This window comes from Podarcis cretensis (assembly GCF_951804945.1).
Source record: "Podarcis cretensis genome assembly, chromosome: 10".
Classification (NCBI taxonomy): Eukaryota; Metazoa; Chordata; class Lepidosauria; order Squamata; family Lacertidae; genus Podarcis; species Podarcis cretensis.
The window spans coordinates 43632595-43647691 of record NC_137179.1 but is presented as its reverse complement, the minus strand read 5'-3'; the positions used below and the strand labels follow the sequence as shown (position 1 = coordinate 43647691).

At 39.1% G+C, this 15097-nt stretch overlaps 1 protein-coding gene and 1 long non-coding RNA gene across 13 annotated transcripts in view; one reads left to right on the top strand and one right to left on the bottom strand.

Moving 5' to 3' along the window:
- Window positions 1-15097, bottom strand: part of OSBPL8 (oxysterol binding protein like 8) — a 67492-nt gene that overhangs the window by 27964 nt on the left and 24431 nt on the right. For 2 of the 11 annotated variants that reach the window (XM_079993800.1, XM_079993796.1), the window contains exon 2: window positions 1638-2077. The exons of 4 other annotated variants lie outside the window; for them this stretch is intronic. In XM_079993800.1, the coding sequence (XP_079849926.1) occupies window positions 1638-1773 (136 nt within the window). In that variant the 5' untranslated portion in view covers window positions 1774-2077. Of the gene's footprint in view, window positions 1-1637; window positions 2078-3382; window positions 3485-3810; window positions 3827-4832; window positions 4941-8690; window positions 8878-9370; window positions 9383-15097 lie in introns of those variants that run through there. 5 more of the 11 variants (XM_079993804.1, XM_079993803.1, XM_079993802.1 and 2 more) reach the window with 5 other exon arrangements.
- Window positions 3818-13946, top strand: LOC307225743. Of its 2 annotated transcripts, none has more exons than XR_013843157.1 (3): window positions 3818-4153; window positions 5969-6058; window positions 12344-13946. It is a non-coding gene; the product is annotated as an uncharacterized lncRNA (long non-coding RNA). The 2 variants fall into 2 exon arrangements; XR_013843158.1 differs by having other exon boundaries at window positions 5969-6072.

The window sequence follows — 15097 nt, the reverse complement described above, 5'->3', positions numbered from 1 at the left end:
ACCACAAAGCGGCAAGTGAATTCACTTATCTTAATCAGAAATTCCTCAGGAAAGTATTAGCTGCAAATGTTATCTTCCTGGTAAACTTACCAGGAGCTTGGGAAATTCCCTAGAACAATTTGGGATTAACTGAGATTTGGCAGCAACTTCTACATGCACAGCCTTTCTTTGGACATTTGTATGGGCAAGGGCCAGTGCGCAACATCTTACTGCTCCAAGCATTCATGTACCTTGTGATATGTCTAGAGAATGGGGCTCATGACACCACAATTAATGTCTAGGGTGCTCTACTCTTCATACAAAGTCAGTGAGCAAGTTACACGCACATAAACTGGTTTTAAAAAAGAAAGAAGGAATGTGAATCAAATGCCAACCACTGACATATTCAACAGCATGAAATTCATAATAACAGATACTGTGTTTCCCTCGCCCAGATAATTCATCTAAAAGGCTATAATTAAGGTAAGGTTGCAGTACCTAAGTTAACTACACTGTCTTGCATTTGAGATCTAGCACACATACATCTCACTTTGTCATCTGTGAGTATTAAACCACTCTAAATGTCAAACTGGACTTTTAGTAAGATATGGCAAAAACTCAGTAAAAATAACAACATACTTCCTTACAAGAGTTGTTATGCAACTTACTGGCTTGGTTCAGATATCCTGAAAACCAAACTATGAAAAGGAAACATGCAATGTTGTGGTTACATTCAGAACTCTGCAATAAGTGATTGAAGCTGCAGTTATACAAGTACAGCAAATCTGCTTGTCCTTTGTTTTGTTGTATAAACGTTTATTACTTACACAAAAAAACATGAAAAGAGGGAGCATTATTTCTAGTTTCCAGGGGATTCACATCATGTTTGTGTTGAAACTACTAACCACAAAAGAAGAGGTAGACAACTAATAGGTACATTAAAATGCAATTAGCTTGAAGGTTGCAATTGTCTTAAATAAATCAATTTTTACAGTAGTACTAACTCACACATTTACAGTAACCTTGCAATTGTGCATTTTCAAGACTGATCAAGTCCATTAGAACCAATGCAAACTAGATATACAACATTATGAGTATTTCCAAGTTATTATTTACATTATTAAGGAATGTAAGGATTAAAGGACACAACAATGATTAACATGGCCTCAAATTTTACATTTTAAGATTACTTCTAACAGTCAAAAGTCCTGCTATGTTGTCTACTCCAGATTTCAAAAGGACCTGCACCTAATTAGAAGCCATGTTCCATTTACTTGAAAATCATTTGGTTGTAGATTCCAGTATGTTGAAAATTCTCTTAAATTGCAGGTAAGAAAGACACCACCCATATTCAGTCAAGTATCATTCTCATTATGTAATATCATCATCATCATCATCATCATCATGTACAATCACACGCAATCTACAATGAAGCACTTCGTTCTTAATGCTGAACTTAAAGAAAGCGCTGCCCGAGAACACATGCCAACCATGAATCATTATTTCCAAATCTCATTTTATTTTATTCAACGTGAATCCAGGTGCTTTTTCAGCTTAGAAAATTGCTTTTTAAAAAAAAAAAAAAAAAAAGTAGTATTTGTAGAAGCTTTTACAATAAATATTTTCATGAGAACATTAAAAAGTGAGACAAAACAAACCTCGGAAGACTGGTGAAAGTGCATTGTATCCTCCGAATGAAGCATTCCGGACAAGTTTCCGACCATCAGCCCGTGGAGGCAGCGAAACTCCAGCACATGAAGAAAACCTACGTCGCTGTGGACCTTCTGCCTTCATGAGTTAGATGCTCTGTATAATGATTATTTTCATTCAGAAGGATGACGGGAATAAGAACGTTGCAGAAAGTATTTTCCCTTCACATTCAGATTAGCAGCATGCAAGACCCACAAAGATCAAGTGCCATGTGCACACTTTGAACAAGGAGAGATGCCAGAGGCTGTTGAACTTTGTAACCAAGCTAAGAGATGTTTATGAATTCAATCCAAGCTGCTACCATTCCTCCATCAATAACATGTCATATTTCAGTCAGCATGCCCCGAGACAAGGTGTTACTCTTCATTGTTTTGCAGGCACCAGACAACTGTCATGACAAAGTACATCAGAATGGAGGAGTTATTAAAGAAATTCCTTTGCTGCCTAATCATTCAAGTTCTATTTTATTGCACACAGAACAATTATGAGTATACTTCTAAAATTCACTCAAGAAAATTAAGAGTACTACTGAGAATCAGAGAAGGAATTTCCATTAAATGGAAACCCATTTATTTTCAGTACTTTTTATTGTGGATTAAATAGCATTTGCCAGCAAGGACTCACATAAAGGGCTCTGAAAGAAAAAGCACTGCTTCTGAATGCAGTATTAGGGTACATTTTAGAAGGCAGGCACTAATTCATATCATTTAAACAATACCACCAAACAGACCCTTGCCAAAATAATTTCTGATACAGGAGTCAGAACTTCCGTCAGCAATATCCAGAATTTAGCACAGAGTAACAAGTATCAAAAAAGTGTAAAGTTTTTATTGATGACTTTGCTTTTTAACATAATTAACAACTCCAGAGAAAGGGGGTCACTTTTTCATTAAATTGACATATTTTCAACGTGTTTAAATACAAGCTATGGTATTTGCTCAACACTATACAACAATACTCAATAAATATAAGTAAAAATGTTATCTTTAGAAACCACAGGCTAACTCTTTTAATGGAAACAACTGAAACAGAATTTAAGCTTAAAATTTCATTCAAAATTTTGCAAGCATTTGAATGCTTCATTTGCTCATTATGCAAATTAGGTGGTCAGTTTTGCCTGCTTTCCATTCGAAATGTCTAACTTTACACAACATTTTTTATCAAAAAAACCCTTCCTAGTCAATTTCCCCTTAATTTGATGAGTCATTAAAAAACAACAACAGATATTCTATAGCTCAGCTGAGATTAAGCCATCATTTTGCCTGAATTCATGAAATGAAATATAGCAAGAAATCTAAAAGCTTGTACAGTGGGGGGGGGGGATTAAACCAATAAAATACTTTTCTTATATCAGATGATGATCAAGAAAATACTTAAGATTTCAAACTATTTTATCTCAATGACTAACAAAACAGAAATGACTTGGATCCAACTATTTATACCATATAAATCTGGCAACTGTCAGGTTTAAGCGATACAATAAAAATACATTAATTTACTATATTTTTATCCTGCTTTTCAGACAATTACTGTCTCCCAAAACGGCAAAGAGAGAGAGAGTATGCGTGTATGTAAAAGAAGGGCCCACCATCATTCTATTCATATTCTTTTGGATCTCATGCTTTTCATTACTAGATACCAAATGTTCTGGCCCATTAACAGAACACAAACCACTAATATATCCCTCCCTGACCTGATGGGAATCCTCATCCTCTGAGCTCACACAGAAGGTCACACACATCCTATTAGATTCCTTTCCCTCCTGTCTGCTTTTCCAGTATAGAAGCAAGACAGTGCCAACATTCTGCAGTAAGATATTCTGCTTTGGATACCTTTCATACATCTCACTCTCAATTTCTCACGCTGTATGTGAAATCCATATAACTCTACATATGGACACAGCTTAGATCCCCTTAACAGCTAGAAAACTGTTAACTGAAAGCTATGACAGAGCTTAGTTCTCACAGGTACAATCTGTTATAACCTTTGCACCACAAAGGCTCGCATTATATTTTTTTCACTTTAATAATGGGAAATGTCGTGCTATTTAAAAAGAAAAAAAGTGCAGTTCCAGTATTTATTATAATGATACGTATTATAATATTAACACACCCACAGAACCTGTTCTTGAGCGTAGGGATCTAAGAACGGAACTTGAGGTTACAAGAGAAACAATGGTTTCCTTAGCAACACCAAAGTGGGAAAGGGAGGCACCTGAAGGAGAAAATCAGTGGGGTGGGGGAATAATAGTATTTAATCCGTTCTCTATCCACCAGTTCTATCCTACAAATCCATACACACACACCCCAACTGGCTATTTAAAATTTGTATCTCCCCAGCCAGGCCATGAAACAGGAAATAAGCTCAACGGAGAGAAAACCAAGAACATTTGTGAAAATAAATCACCCTGCATGGGAGGATTAAGCACCCCCCCTCCCCTCCCTCTTGCCACTGATCCTCCTTGGTAAGTGCCTTTTACCCTATAATATGCTTGTTAGCCATGAAAACACTAATGGACGGTAAACATTCAAAAGGGAGTGCACCCCAAATCTGTCATATGGTTTAACTACTCAAAAAAAAACAGGGTCTCCACCCCCATTGTTCAGCCCAGACACTTAGGTCCAGGCTCCGAGGGCCTTCTGGCAGTTCCCTCATTGCGAGAAGTGAAGTTACAGGGAACCAGGCAGAGGGCCTTCTTGGTATTGGCACCCAACCTATGGAATGTCCTCCTATCAGATGTCAAAGAGATAACAAATTGTACAACCTCCCATGGATAGCCTGAAGGCAGCCCTCTATCAGGAAGCTTTTCATGTCTGGTGTATCGTGTATGTTTTATATTCTATTGGAAGCTGCCCAGAGTGGCTGGGGCAACCGAGTCAAGATGGGTGGGGTCCAAGTAATAAATTATTATTATTATAGATAAACATGGATCAGAAGACATCTAGTGAGAAAGCATCATCATTATTAAGTAATTTTGATTCAATATTCTGAAGCAGAGGGTTGTTGTGGTTTGGTGTGTTTTTTTACATCTATGCTACAGCACCAATATTTTCTACAGATTTTTCCCCAGGCATCACATGTTGAACACTCATACTAATCCCTATTACTGGAGCTTATTTCTGCTTAAAGAGGTCTCTAATCACCTGGTGATTTGGCATGCCTGCTTGGAAAGGCAGTTCGCACTCGGACCTAGTTTTGCAGAGATGTATACATGCCTGTGATGTTCTGCTTTTAGCTATAGAAACAGACTTACTTGCAAGATGGAATGTTCCATTATGACAAAAAATTCTGACACACAGAAAGGCACCATACCAGGGGCAAAGCTACACTGTAATCCTTCTTTGCAACATCTAACTTTCTATAGGCAAGGTGTGTGTGTTGTTTTTAAACTTGAGCAACTTCCCATCATGTGAGCTCTCACTTGCAGTCTGAAACAGTTCAACAAAGACACAAATTTGCCGCTTTTAAATCTCCAGGCCAAAGCTGATAGTGGAACACCACTGCCCAAACTTAGTTTTTATTTATTTATTAAATGCATAAATAAATTTGTCAGGTATAAAGTGGTGAACTTTTACATATATCCTCCTTGTATCAATTTCCATTGTCAAGTCTTTTTTATATCAGCCTTATATCAGCTTTACCTCTAAATCCTACATATCTTTCTCCCTTTCCTTATATCCCTGCTCCAAATTCCCAGGCCTAATTTCCTTACTATCTATCTTTTTCTTCTTCCTGATATCTTTATTGATCTCTTTATTGATCTCTATCTCCCCTTCCTCTTTTGCTGCCCCACCCTCCTGAGCACTCTCTACATCAGGAAGGCAGCAGGAACAAAGTGCAATGTGATTTGTTTCCACTGCGTATTCCTATGTCAATATGATGGTTCTCTTTGCAGACTGTTTTTTTACACTGTGGAAATACATTTCAGTGCCAACAATATTCTATTATTCTTTTCCATAACCCACAACAAACAGCTTTTGGCAAACATCCATTCTTGGGATTTTTTGATTATTATTTTTGCTACTTCCTCTGTTAATTCATATTTCTTACTCATGCATGGTGCATTGAAAGGCATAAGAACCTCACAGCAGTCATAAGATTCTAGAGGAGAAAACGGGCTCAGCACTCTTTCACAACAAAACTTATTTCATTCTTTGACATTTATATGCTGCCTATTCAATGCAATTAAATATAATGTTATAGGGAAAGGGTTAGTATTTTGAAAAATCTTCATTACAAATAGTAAAGATAAAGCATCCTCCATCTTGTGGTCTGGCAGGGGACAAAATGAAGAAAGAGGCAGAAGAACAGCAATTTGAGACAGAGATGCATGCAGAGCAGCAAAAATAATCATTGATGCTCCTCCAAGGTAAATTCAAGAAGGTAATCAACAATGATAGCTACTTAACAATTATTATTTTATTTGTTACATTTATATGTGTACCAGTTTACTCCAGTAAAAGTACAAGATTTAAATACTGAAACATGGCGACTTAAGCAATGCAAAGTTTCAGGAACCAAAAAACAAGTTATCTTACCATTGGAGCATTTAAGGCTGCAATCCTAACTACACTTATCTGGGAGTAAGCCCCCTTAAATTCAATAGGACGTACTTTTAAGTAGACATGGTTAGGATTGTGCTGTAAGAAAATAGGCTACTGTTCCAAAACCTCATTAAAATGCAACTGAGGCATGGTTAAACTTCACAGAAAACACAATTAACAGTATAGTTTCTGCACAGGATACTGGAAAAAACAAATGGGTGTCAATTATTGTATGCACAGAAATAATCTGTTTCAAGTAAAAAACATTTGCAGTGGTTGTTGGTAAAAGAAAAAAGGGGAGGGGGAACCCTTCAACCACTCTGGTGACTACTACCTTGAAAATTCAGGTTCACTATTAAGATGGTATTGTTCAGCCAGTGAGACAAAACCATACAAGATTCTAATGAAGCCCAAAGAGCAAAGAAATTGTAAGGATTGCAGGGTCATTAAGACTATGAATACAGAAGGCGATCAGTGAAAATAATCAAAATGTGTTAGCCATTACTTTCAAAGCCTTATACCAGGGTTCCCTAATCATTTTTGGGCCTGAGGACACATTCAGAATTTTGAAAAACTGACAAGGGTACAACCACAAAATCACTGCTATTGGTGCATAACCATTCACAAAATGACTGCCTCCCACTTAAGATCACCCTCTCCAGATTCACTCCCCCCCCCCAAAAAAAAACCCCTCTCAGAATCTTCCCCATCAACTCTATCATGACTGTACCAATCATGGTCACTCCTTTCCCTCCTCCAACTTTCCCTCCCCTCCCTCTCATTACTTTCACCTCCCCCTACCCCCATGTCCTAACCCGCTGCCCCCATGTCCTTGCCAGAGCAGGTGGAAGTGGCATTTCTGTATGGGAACCACAATGAATTTGGGGGATTCTATAATGCCCACTTTGAAAGGATTTGGGAGCTAAGCAGCCCCCATACAGAAGTGCCACCACTCACTTGGGTGAGGAGTTATGTGACTGGGAAACAGCCTTTGCAGGTAATCAGGGCATGGAACTGCAGACCCTGATGTCTGCAAGTCCTACTTTGGGAATGCCAACCCAACACTGCCTAGTACTTGCACAAAAATTGAACTGATGGAGATTCTTCGCTACAAGACTGTAGCTAACAAGATCAAGAACAAGAGTCTTGGCTATGGGGGTGAGCAACACTGATGCAGAATACCTAACAAGAAGAGTCATTTTGGTGTCATATACAAAGTAAGGTTATTACAAAGGTATTCAGCATTGCTAAGTCACTCTCTTGGCATAAGCTTTGCCACAAAAATCACTTTAACCATTTGGCTAGAACACTAAGCTTAAGTAACTGATATTTCTTTGTCCTTTTGTTTCTCCCTTTAAGTATTACAAAAATCAGTGTAGCTGAAAATGTTGAGAGTTTCTGATGTATTTATATACTTTTTTGTAACAATGACATGCCTATGGTTTTCAGTTACGCAGAAATAACATTCACATATTATGGTTCATTGCTTATTCGTATCTAAAAGAACAGCTTCCAGAAATGATTCCCTAGGGGGTCATTACTGAACATTACCAGTTTTGATATTCAGCATGATTTTAGTCATTATTATTATTACAGGAATAATTAAAGAGCCTTGTTGGAACAGATAAAAAGTCTACCTAATCCAGTATTCTGTTCTCACAGCGGCTGACCAGAAGTCTACAAACAAGTCGTGAGTACAACAACTCTTCCTCCTAGTTGTTTCCCAATAACTGATGCTTTTAAACTATTGAAATTAAACATCATTGCTCATTTTCAAAATATATTTGGTGCTCTGTTCCCGACAGCTATTCAGATGGGTTTGAATTCCATCAGTACTAGTTATTTTAACATACAGCGCTAATTGTACTGTAACATGGCATATTGCTATACATATGCCGCACTCATTAATTTGGCTATCAATGAATTTTAATCTAGAAATACATTAAAGTTCAATTGCCTGTTAAAAATGCAGATTTTCTACTTCAAAATAATAAACATAAGCTGAAATAAGAGCAAAATAGGACATAACCTTGACATATGCTCAACTTGAAATATAAGGGCTTTTTGAAACCGGCCCCCCAAAATTAATCCTTTTGCTGCTGTAACAGCAACAGATATTAGAATGTGTTAGATATCCAAGACAGCTCACAAAATCAATTTGTGACTCTGTGTTCATCCTGAGGTGGTGGTGTTGTGGAGAGTCAGCTTATTAGTCCCACTACTGTCAAGCCACTTTTCTGGTTAATATGATTAAACACTACAACACACATTACATCAACAAACCTACCATAAGAAAGAAACCTGTAATTAAATCTGCATTACCTACATCTATGTGCAACATGTGACCTTCCTCATGCAATGAGTTTGTTTGGAAAACAAAGTCAGCTGCTAGTAGCTATCAAGCTACTGCTGTGTAATATGCAATCCAACTTAAAATATATTTAGAGATATACTTGCCTTTAGAGATGTGTCTCCAACTCACATCAATGGAAATCCAAAACACAAAACAACTGTATATTACAAGAATGGCAAACTGTTTTACAACCCAAAAACTAGTATCCCCAAGGTTGACAGAATCAATGCAATCTAAATTTCTCCTGAAGCAATTCCTCTCTGTACACCGGGTTACAGCTCAGGCACTTTTTATAAAAGCAGCTTGCTTGGCCATAGACTTGCATCTCAAACTGCTCTGTTCCACAGCTCCTCCCACACACTTGTTGACTACTCGGGTTTCAGTTACTTTATCCCAAGCAAGACCTCTGAATTACAAGGACAACAGCTTAGGCTCAAATGGGTCAAACTGGCCAAAAATTCCTAAAGAAAGATTTGTTGACAAGTCCTTTCTTTACAACAAGAGAACAATAAGCCAAGACAAAAAGCTCTATTCTAATTATATATCCAGGGTGAACAAATACATATAGAGAGGAAAACAGGATCTCAGCAGCAGCCTTGCCACTGCTCTATGCATATTCAGATGCCCTTTAACACATAGGGTTCCTCTGCTAATACCCAATCAAAATGGTTGGTCACAGCACACACAATTCTGCTCAATGCATTCTGGTAGATACTTTAAAACTAGTTTAGACAGTTTCAGCAAAACAGACAATCCCCAAATAACCCACAGAGAGCTTGCTTACCATGAAGGGGAGGTTAGATAGAATATGAGGCATGGTATAAGAACGTAAGAAGAGCCTGCTGGATTAGGCCAATGGCATTATGTTCTCACAGCAGCCAACCGGATGCCTGTGGGAAACATGCAAGCAGGATTCTCCCCTCCAGTGGTTTCCAAGCAACTGGTATTTAGTAACATTACTACCTCCAACTGTGGAGGCAAAGCATAGCTGTCAGGGCTGCCCGAGGTCCCAGCTCACAAAGGACCAACGCCAGTCCGCTGTTATATACAAGAGTCTTTATTGAAACACAGTTTCGATTTCAAAGCCGCGGTGTGCAGCCCTACGTCTTAAACCCTAGACCGCTGAAGCTCCGTCTGAATCTCCACCCCCCAGACACCAGTTTAAGACTCTAGCCTTGCTCCACCTCTTCCTTTGCTCTTTCCTCCTCTGGGTCCGCCTGTCCGCTGGGGTGTTGCCCTTTCTGGACTCTTCTGATGCTGAGTCCCCGGATTCTTCCCCCTGCCTCCGGCGTGCTTTAGGACCTGGCTCCCAATCCGTGCTTCCTGCTGTCCCGCGCGCCTGTACATTTGAACTTGGCGCGCGCGCCCAGCCAGCAACCTTTCTCCTGACCGTTACACTGCTCCTGTCACTGCTTCCCCCCTCGGGGGGGCTAGCTGGACCTGACTTCCCCTCCGTTCCCTCACTCTGCGATGGGGGCGTGGCCAGCTCTGACTCATCTTCTCTCCCTACTGGAGGAGACGCTGGCCCTGATTCATGAGACTCTTCCCCCCCACTCCGCTCTGGTGGGGGAACTGGTCCTGATCTCCCGCTGCTGCTTTGGGAGTCCCCGCTGGCCCCTTGCTTCTGGTGTGTCCCCCCTGGGACCCCCCTTGCCCTGGCCATCGGCGCCCCCCTCTGGGAATCTTCTGAATCGCTGGAGAGGCTCATGGAATCTCTCGGGCCACTGTCATACCCCCCTACGCTGCCCTCAGATTCTTCCCCTTCGCTCTCCGTTTCCTCTCTCCCCTGTGTCTCTGCTCCTGAACCCCTGACAGTAGCCATCATAGCTAGCAGCTATTAACAGCCCTCTCCTCAATGAATCTGTCTAATCTTCTTTTAGGTTGGTGTCCATCACTGCCTCCTGTTGGGGCTAGTTCCATAGTGTGCTGCATGCAGTACTTTCTTTGTCTGTCCCAAATCTTCCAACATTCAGCTTCACTGAATGTCCAGGAGTTCTAGAGTAATGAGAAAAACTTTTCTCTATCTACTTCCTCCAAACCATGTGTAATTCTATAAACTTGTGTTTGACTCAGTTTAGACTTTTGTTACAATGTGCTTACACTGTTTTTTCTCATCTACCATTGTGTTGCCCTGTCACCCAGTGAGGCAATGGAAACTGCAGCCTGATTTGATTTGATTCATATATATATAGTACTACTGCTACTAAAGTGCAGGTCTTGGCAACCTTAATTACAAAATTAAGAAAAAGCTGAAATCCACGATCCTTGCTGTGCCGTGTCTGAAATGCTTGATTCTGTATTGCACAGCATCTAAATGACTACTCTGTAACTTGGTTCCACTCCCCGTCATTATCAACAAAAAAACCCATAAGGTGGCAATCTTTTAAAGAGCCGTATATGAAAGGGATCCCATCTGAGAAGAATGGAATAGTTAGAGCTGCAGAAAGCTTACGTGTGGATACCACCTTCATATATTTTAGTGGTAAATGGATTTTACACTGTGCAAGCACAGAAACATGTACTGGTACAATACACGGATGTCCCCCTCCCCCAATCAAAGTAAGATATAATGGTTTGAAAGGAAAATGAAAAATATTCTAGTCCAATGTTTTGCCCCAATGTTCTGGGGTTTGAGGAAATAAAACATCAAGTTGAAAGGAAAAAGGAAGGTATTTAAAATAGTTTTCACACTTTTCTAGGAACTGGTGAAAATTTTTGAGTGAGTTGCATGTGATTTTGGCTTTATGTGCTATCCCTGGAACATGACCCCCCCCCCCACGTAAGTTGCGAGTTGCCTGTACAAAGCCCTTAAAGAATTGGGTCCAGTGTACCGTCAGAACCACTGAAATCATCTGGAGGAGCACTGTTAATTGTCCCCAACGTTACAAAGGACTGACTGACTACGGTTAGAACATTTAGTGTTGCTAGTCCATGGAACACTGTTCCAACAGAGATGTTTTGTGCCTACAGTTGTTTACTTTTTATTAGTCTGTCACCTGAATGATTATCTGCATATGTATTTTAAATTCTGATCTTCTATGTTTTAGAGTGTAGACAGCCTGATATTTTTAATGAAATGGTGGCATACAAAGTCCTTAAACAAAATTTCCCCAAATACCTACATTTGACAAAAAACACATTCCATTCCATTCCCCTATAGTACTGTTAGACAGATTGACCCAAAACTACAATACTGTAAGAATTCCTTAGGTCTGTTGTTCCTACCAGTTAAAGGACTGTTCCCTTATCCCTTGGCACCCACAATTCTACTCACAGTAAAATCATTTTCTTCATTTAGAATGCAAAATAGACTTTAGTCAATGAGTTGCTGTGTTACATTATAGACCAGTCAGATATGTATGTACAGAGGTTGTTGAGATTGAAAATGCAGCAACATGTAATGACTCAAAGGCATTGTACTACATTCAAAGACACGTGAATCAACTATAAACTGTTCTTAATTTCCATATAGTAGATGGAGCTGGCTTTCTGCTAGCTTGATAAATGTTTACCAATTTAAAAATAGCAATATATACACAGGCATTTTACAAACATAGTTGTCTAAAATGTTGGACATCAGCTGTACAGTAGCAATATGAATGTTCCTGCCTACTTAATGTATTAGAGAAGGTCAAAATGGTTAGTTGAGCAGCCACAATCTCTAAGAAAAACTTAAACAGGAGACCAACAGAAATTAATATTTTAGAATTTAAGTTTATTGTCATATTTATTTCCAATATTTTTATAAAACAAACAGGACACAAATAAACAAAGCCAATAGGAAGGAAAGAAGAAAGAAGAGTAAGAGTTCACTTATCAGGGGAAAGGAGCCAAAAATAGTTACAACAAGAAAAAAACTGTTCACAGAATTGAAGAGGTACCTATGAGACAATGGGTGGTGGTATGCCATGCACTCAAAGGATGCAGCACTCAAGACTTCTACTCTTTGGTAAGCAGATGCAGAGGATTTGTTCTTCAAGCATTGGAGTGCTAGCCATTTTAACTATAGCAGGGCATGAACATCTACCTCTTGTGGGCTTCTGAAAGGCCTCAGACCACTCAATATTTTAGAGAGAGATTCATGTAGGAGAATCTTAGACCAATTTTCACATGATTTATCTGAAAGCACATCTCTTCTAAGAAGAAAGCCACTACTGGCATTGCCACATCATGTGTAACAATAAGTCAGGGTTGAATCCACATTGCCAGCTTTTAACTTCAAGTTGTTTATTGTTCTGAAGAATGAGAATTGTGTCAAGTCGGTTCCAAACATCAGTTTTTGTTGTATTAAATGCAATCAAAAGGTCCAATGCTGAAAGGCAGATAGTGGCAAGAGTTGATGCAGATGTCCTCAAACTGTGGCCTATAAATCACAAACTCAATTCAGGTGATCCATAAAAGGTTGCAGAACAGTGCTTGGTCCTGCACTTGATTATTATTTTTTCTGATGCAGATCAAGGTTGTTTTGACTCAGCTGGATTATCAGACAGGGAAATCCATGATTTTCACAATATGGTGCTGAATTGATTATGCTGGCGCTAAAGAAAAAGTGCCCTTAAAATGTGGTATGTGCTTTGATTTGATTAATAATAATAAAGTAGTCAGAGGAAAAAAAGCTTGAGAACAAGAACCCATGAACATCAGCTCTATTTTTTTTACCTCAGAGTCTATAACAATCCTGGAGGACTTGATCAGTCTTTCTTGTACTTAACAAATCAAAAATACCTATGCACAAATGACACTTGTAGAGTGTCTAGATACCAAACCCTCTTGAGAGGAATGTAACAGAAAATGAAAACTTCCAGCACATAAACATCAATACAGCTGTTCTCAGTAAACCCAGTTGTCCTGCTATCTGTAAACATGGATTTCACCAAAGCATAAGCTTACAATGGTTGAAGGAACTGAAATGAAACTACCCTCTGAGAACACAGCATGCCCCTTTGGCTACCACTACTGTGGGGAAGAGCAAAGTTAGTTCTTCCATAATGCATGGATCCAAAAATGACCTATTCTGAGAGCAGTGGCAAATAAAAAGCTTATAGGATAGCCCATGAAAGTACCATGGATAGAGGGGAAGGGGGGCCCTGCCATTTTGGGTAGGAGAACGTAATTGGTCTCACAAGTGAATTTGCAATCTAAAGAGGGAAACACAGGGAGGGTGGTTACAAAAATGAGACATGTCACTGGGTCTGGGAATGTTACAATGCAGTGGAAGGTAAATAGATGTAATCTTCCCTTGGACTGTACCACTTGGAAAGTTGTATGACATTGAGGATACAATTCTGCAAAATTGGCAGATGTTTACTTCATCTCTAAGCTGTGAGAGCCTGTTAATAAAGCAACCACGTTTCTCCATATGAACTTGAGTATCCATATGTACATGGCTGTGTGTCCTTCCTACGGCTCTAAGTCAGTCCCAGAGGATCCAGGGACCAAAAGCAGGGGGAATAAAAATCAATGATTAGTATTTTTTCAATGAATTTTTTAAAAAAAATATGTCAGAATGACATTTTCACAAAATGTTGTGAATACTAAATTTCCTTTAATTAAGTATGGTTATATTAAATTTTGGTATCATATGGTATAAGGATGTTAACTATATAGTTTACATCTCAACTGATCAATACCTCTGCCAGAGACATAGTTTAAGGAGGCGTCTGTATTTAAGTGATGAACCAATTTGATCACTTCTCAAATGTTAATATTTACACAGGCATTTCATTTTCATCTCATGAAAACAAATTGTTCTGGTTTGCTCAGTAAATATCAAGCCCTACTTTGACCTATCACTCACAGGCATTTCATTTTTGTTTGATACTCTGTTTTTGTGAGGACGGGGCTGTGCCAAGGCAGAGTGAAGAAGAAAGAAACAGCTTTGAAAAGAAGAATCATGGAATTTTAGACTTGGAAGGGTCACTTGAAAATGGCAACAGACTGGAAGTGTCCTCACTCAGGAAATGCTTAAGCAACACAATGAGTTTCAGACCAGGTTGCTGGGACGAAACAGTTGTCGTTATTTAAGAATAATGAACCATGATGAACGCTACAAATAAATTATAATACAGGTCAGGGATGCCAACATGGAACCCTCCAGATGTTGCTGGACTACAACACTCATCATCGCTGTCTACTGGTCATGCTGGCTGCTGCTTTTGGGAGTTGGAGTCTAACAATCTCTGGAGAGCACAATGTTGACTATCGCTGTTCTAAGTAATCTGAAATGTTACAGGAAGAAAGAAACAACTTGCAACTTTCTATATACCAAATTCAGCTTGCTTTACCTGCCCATTCTCTTCAACTTTTGCCCAAAAAGGCTGCATAAGTTTACAACAATATGCACACAAACATTATTCTACAGACAACTTGCCATAAAAAGCCATGGGTAACTAGCCATAGGGGCTAGTAGCGACAACTGATAAAAGGAAGAAAGGGCAAGTAATGGCACCAAACAGACACATTCAAGCTAAATATTCTCTAAAATCGTCATAATGCCGCTTTACAACCCATC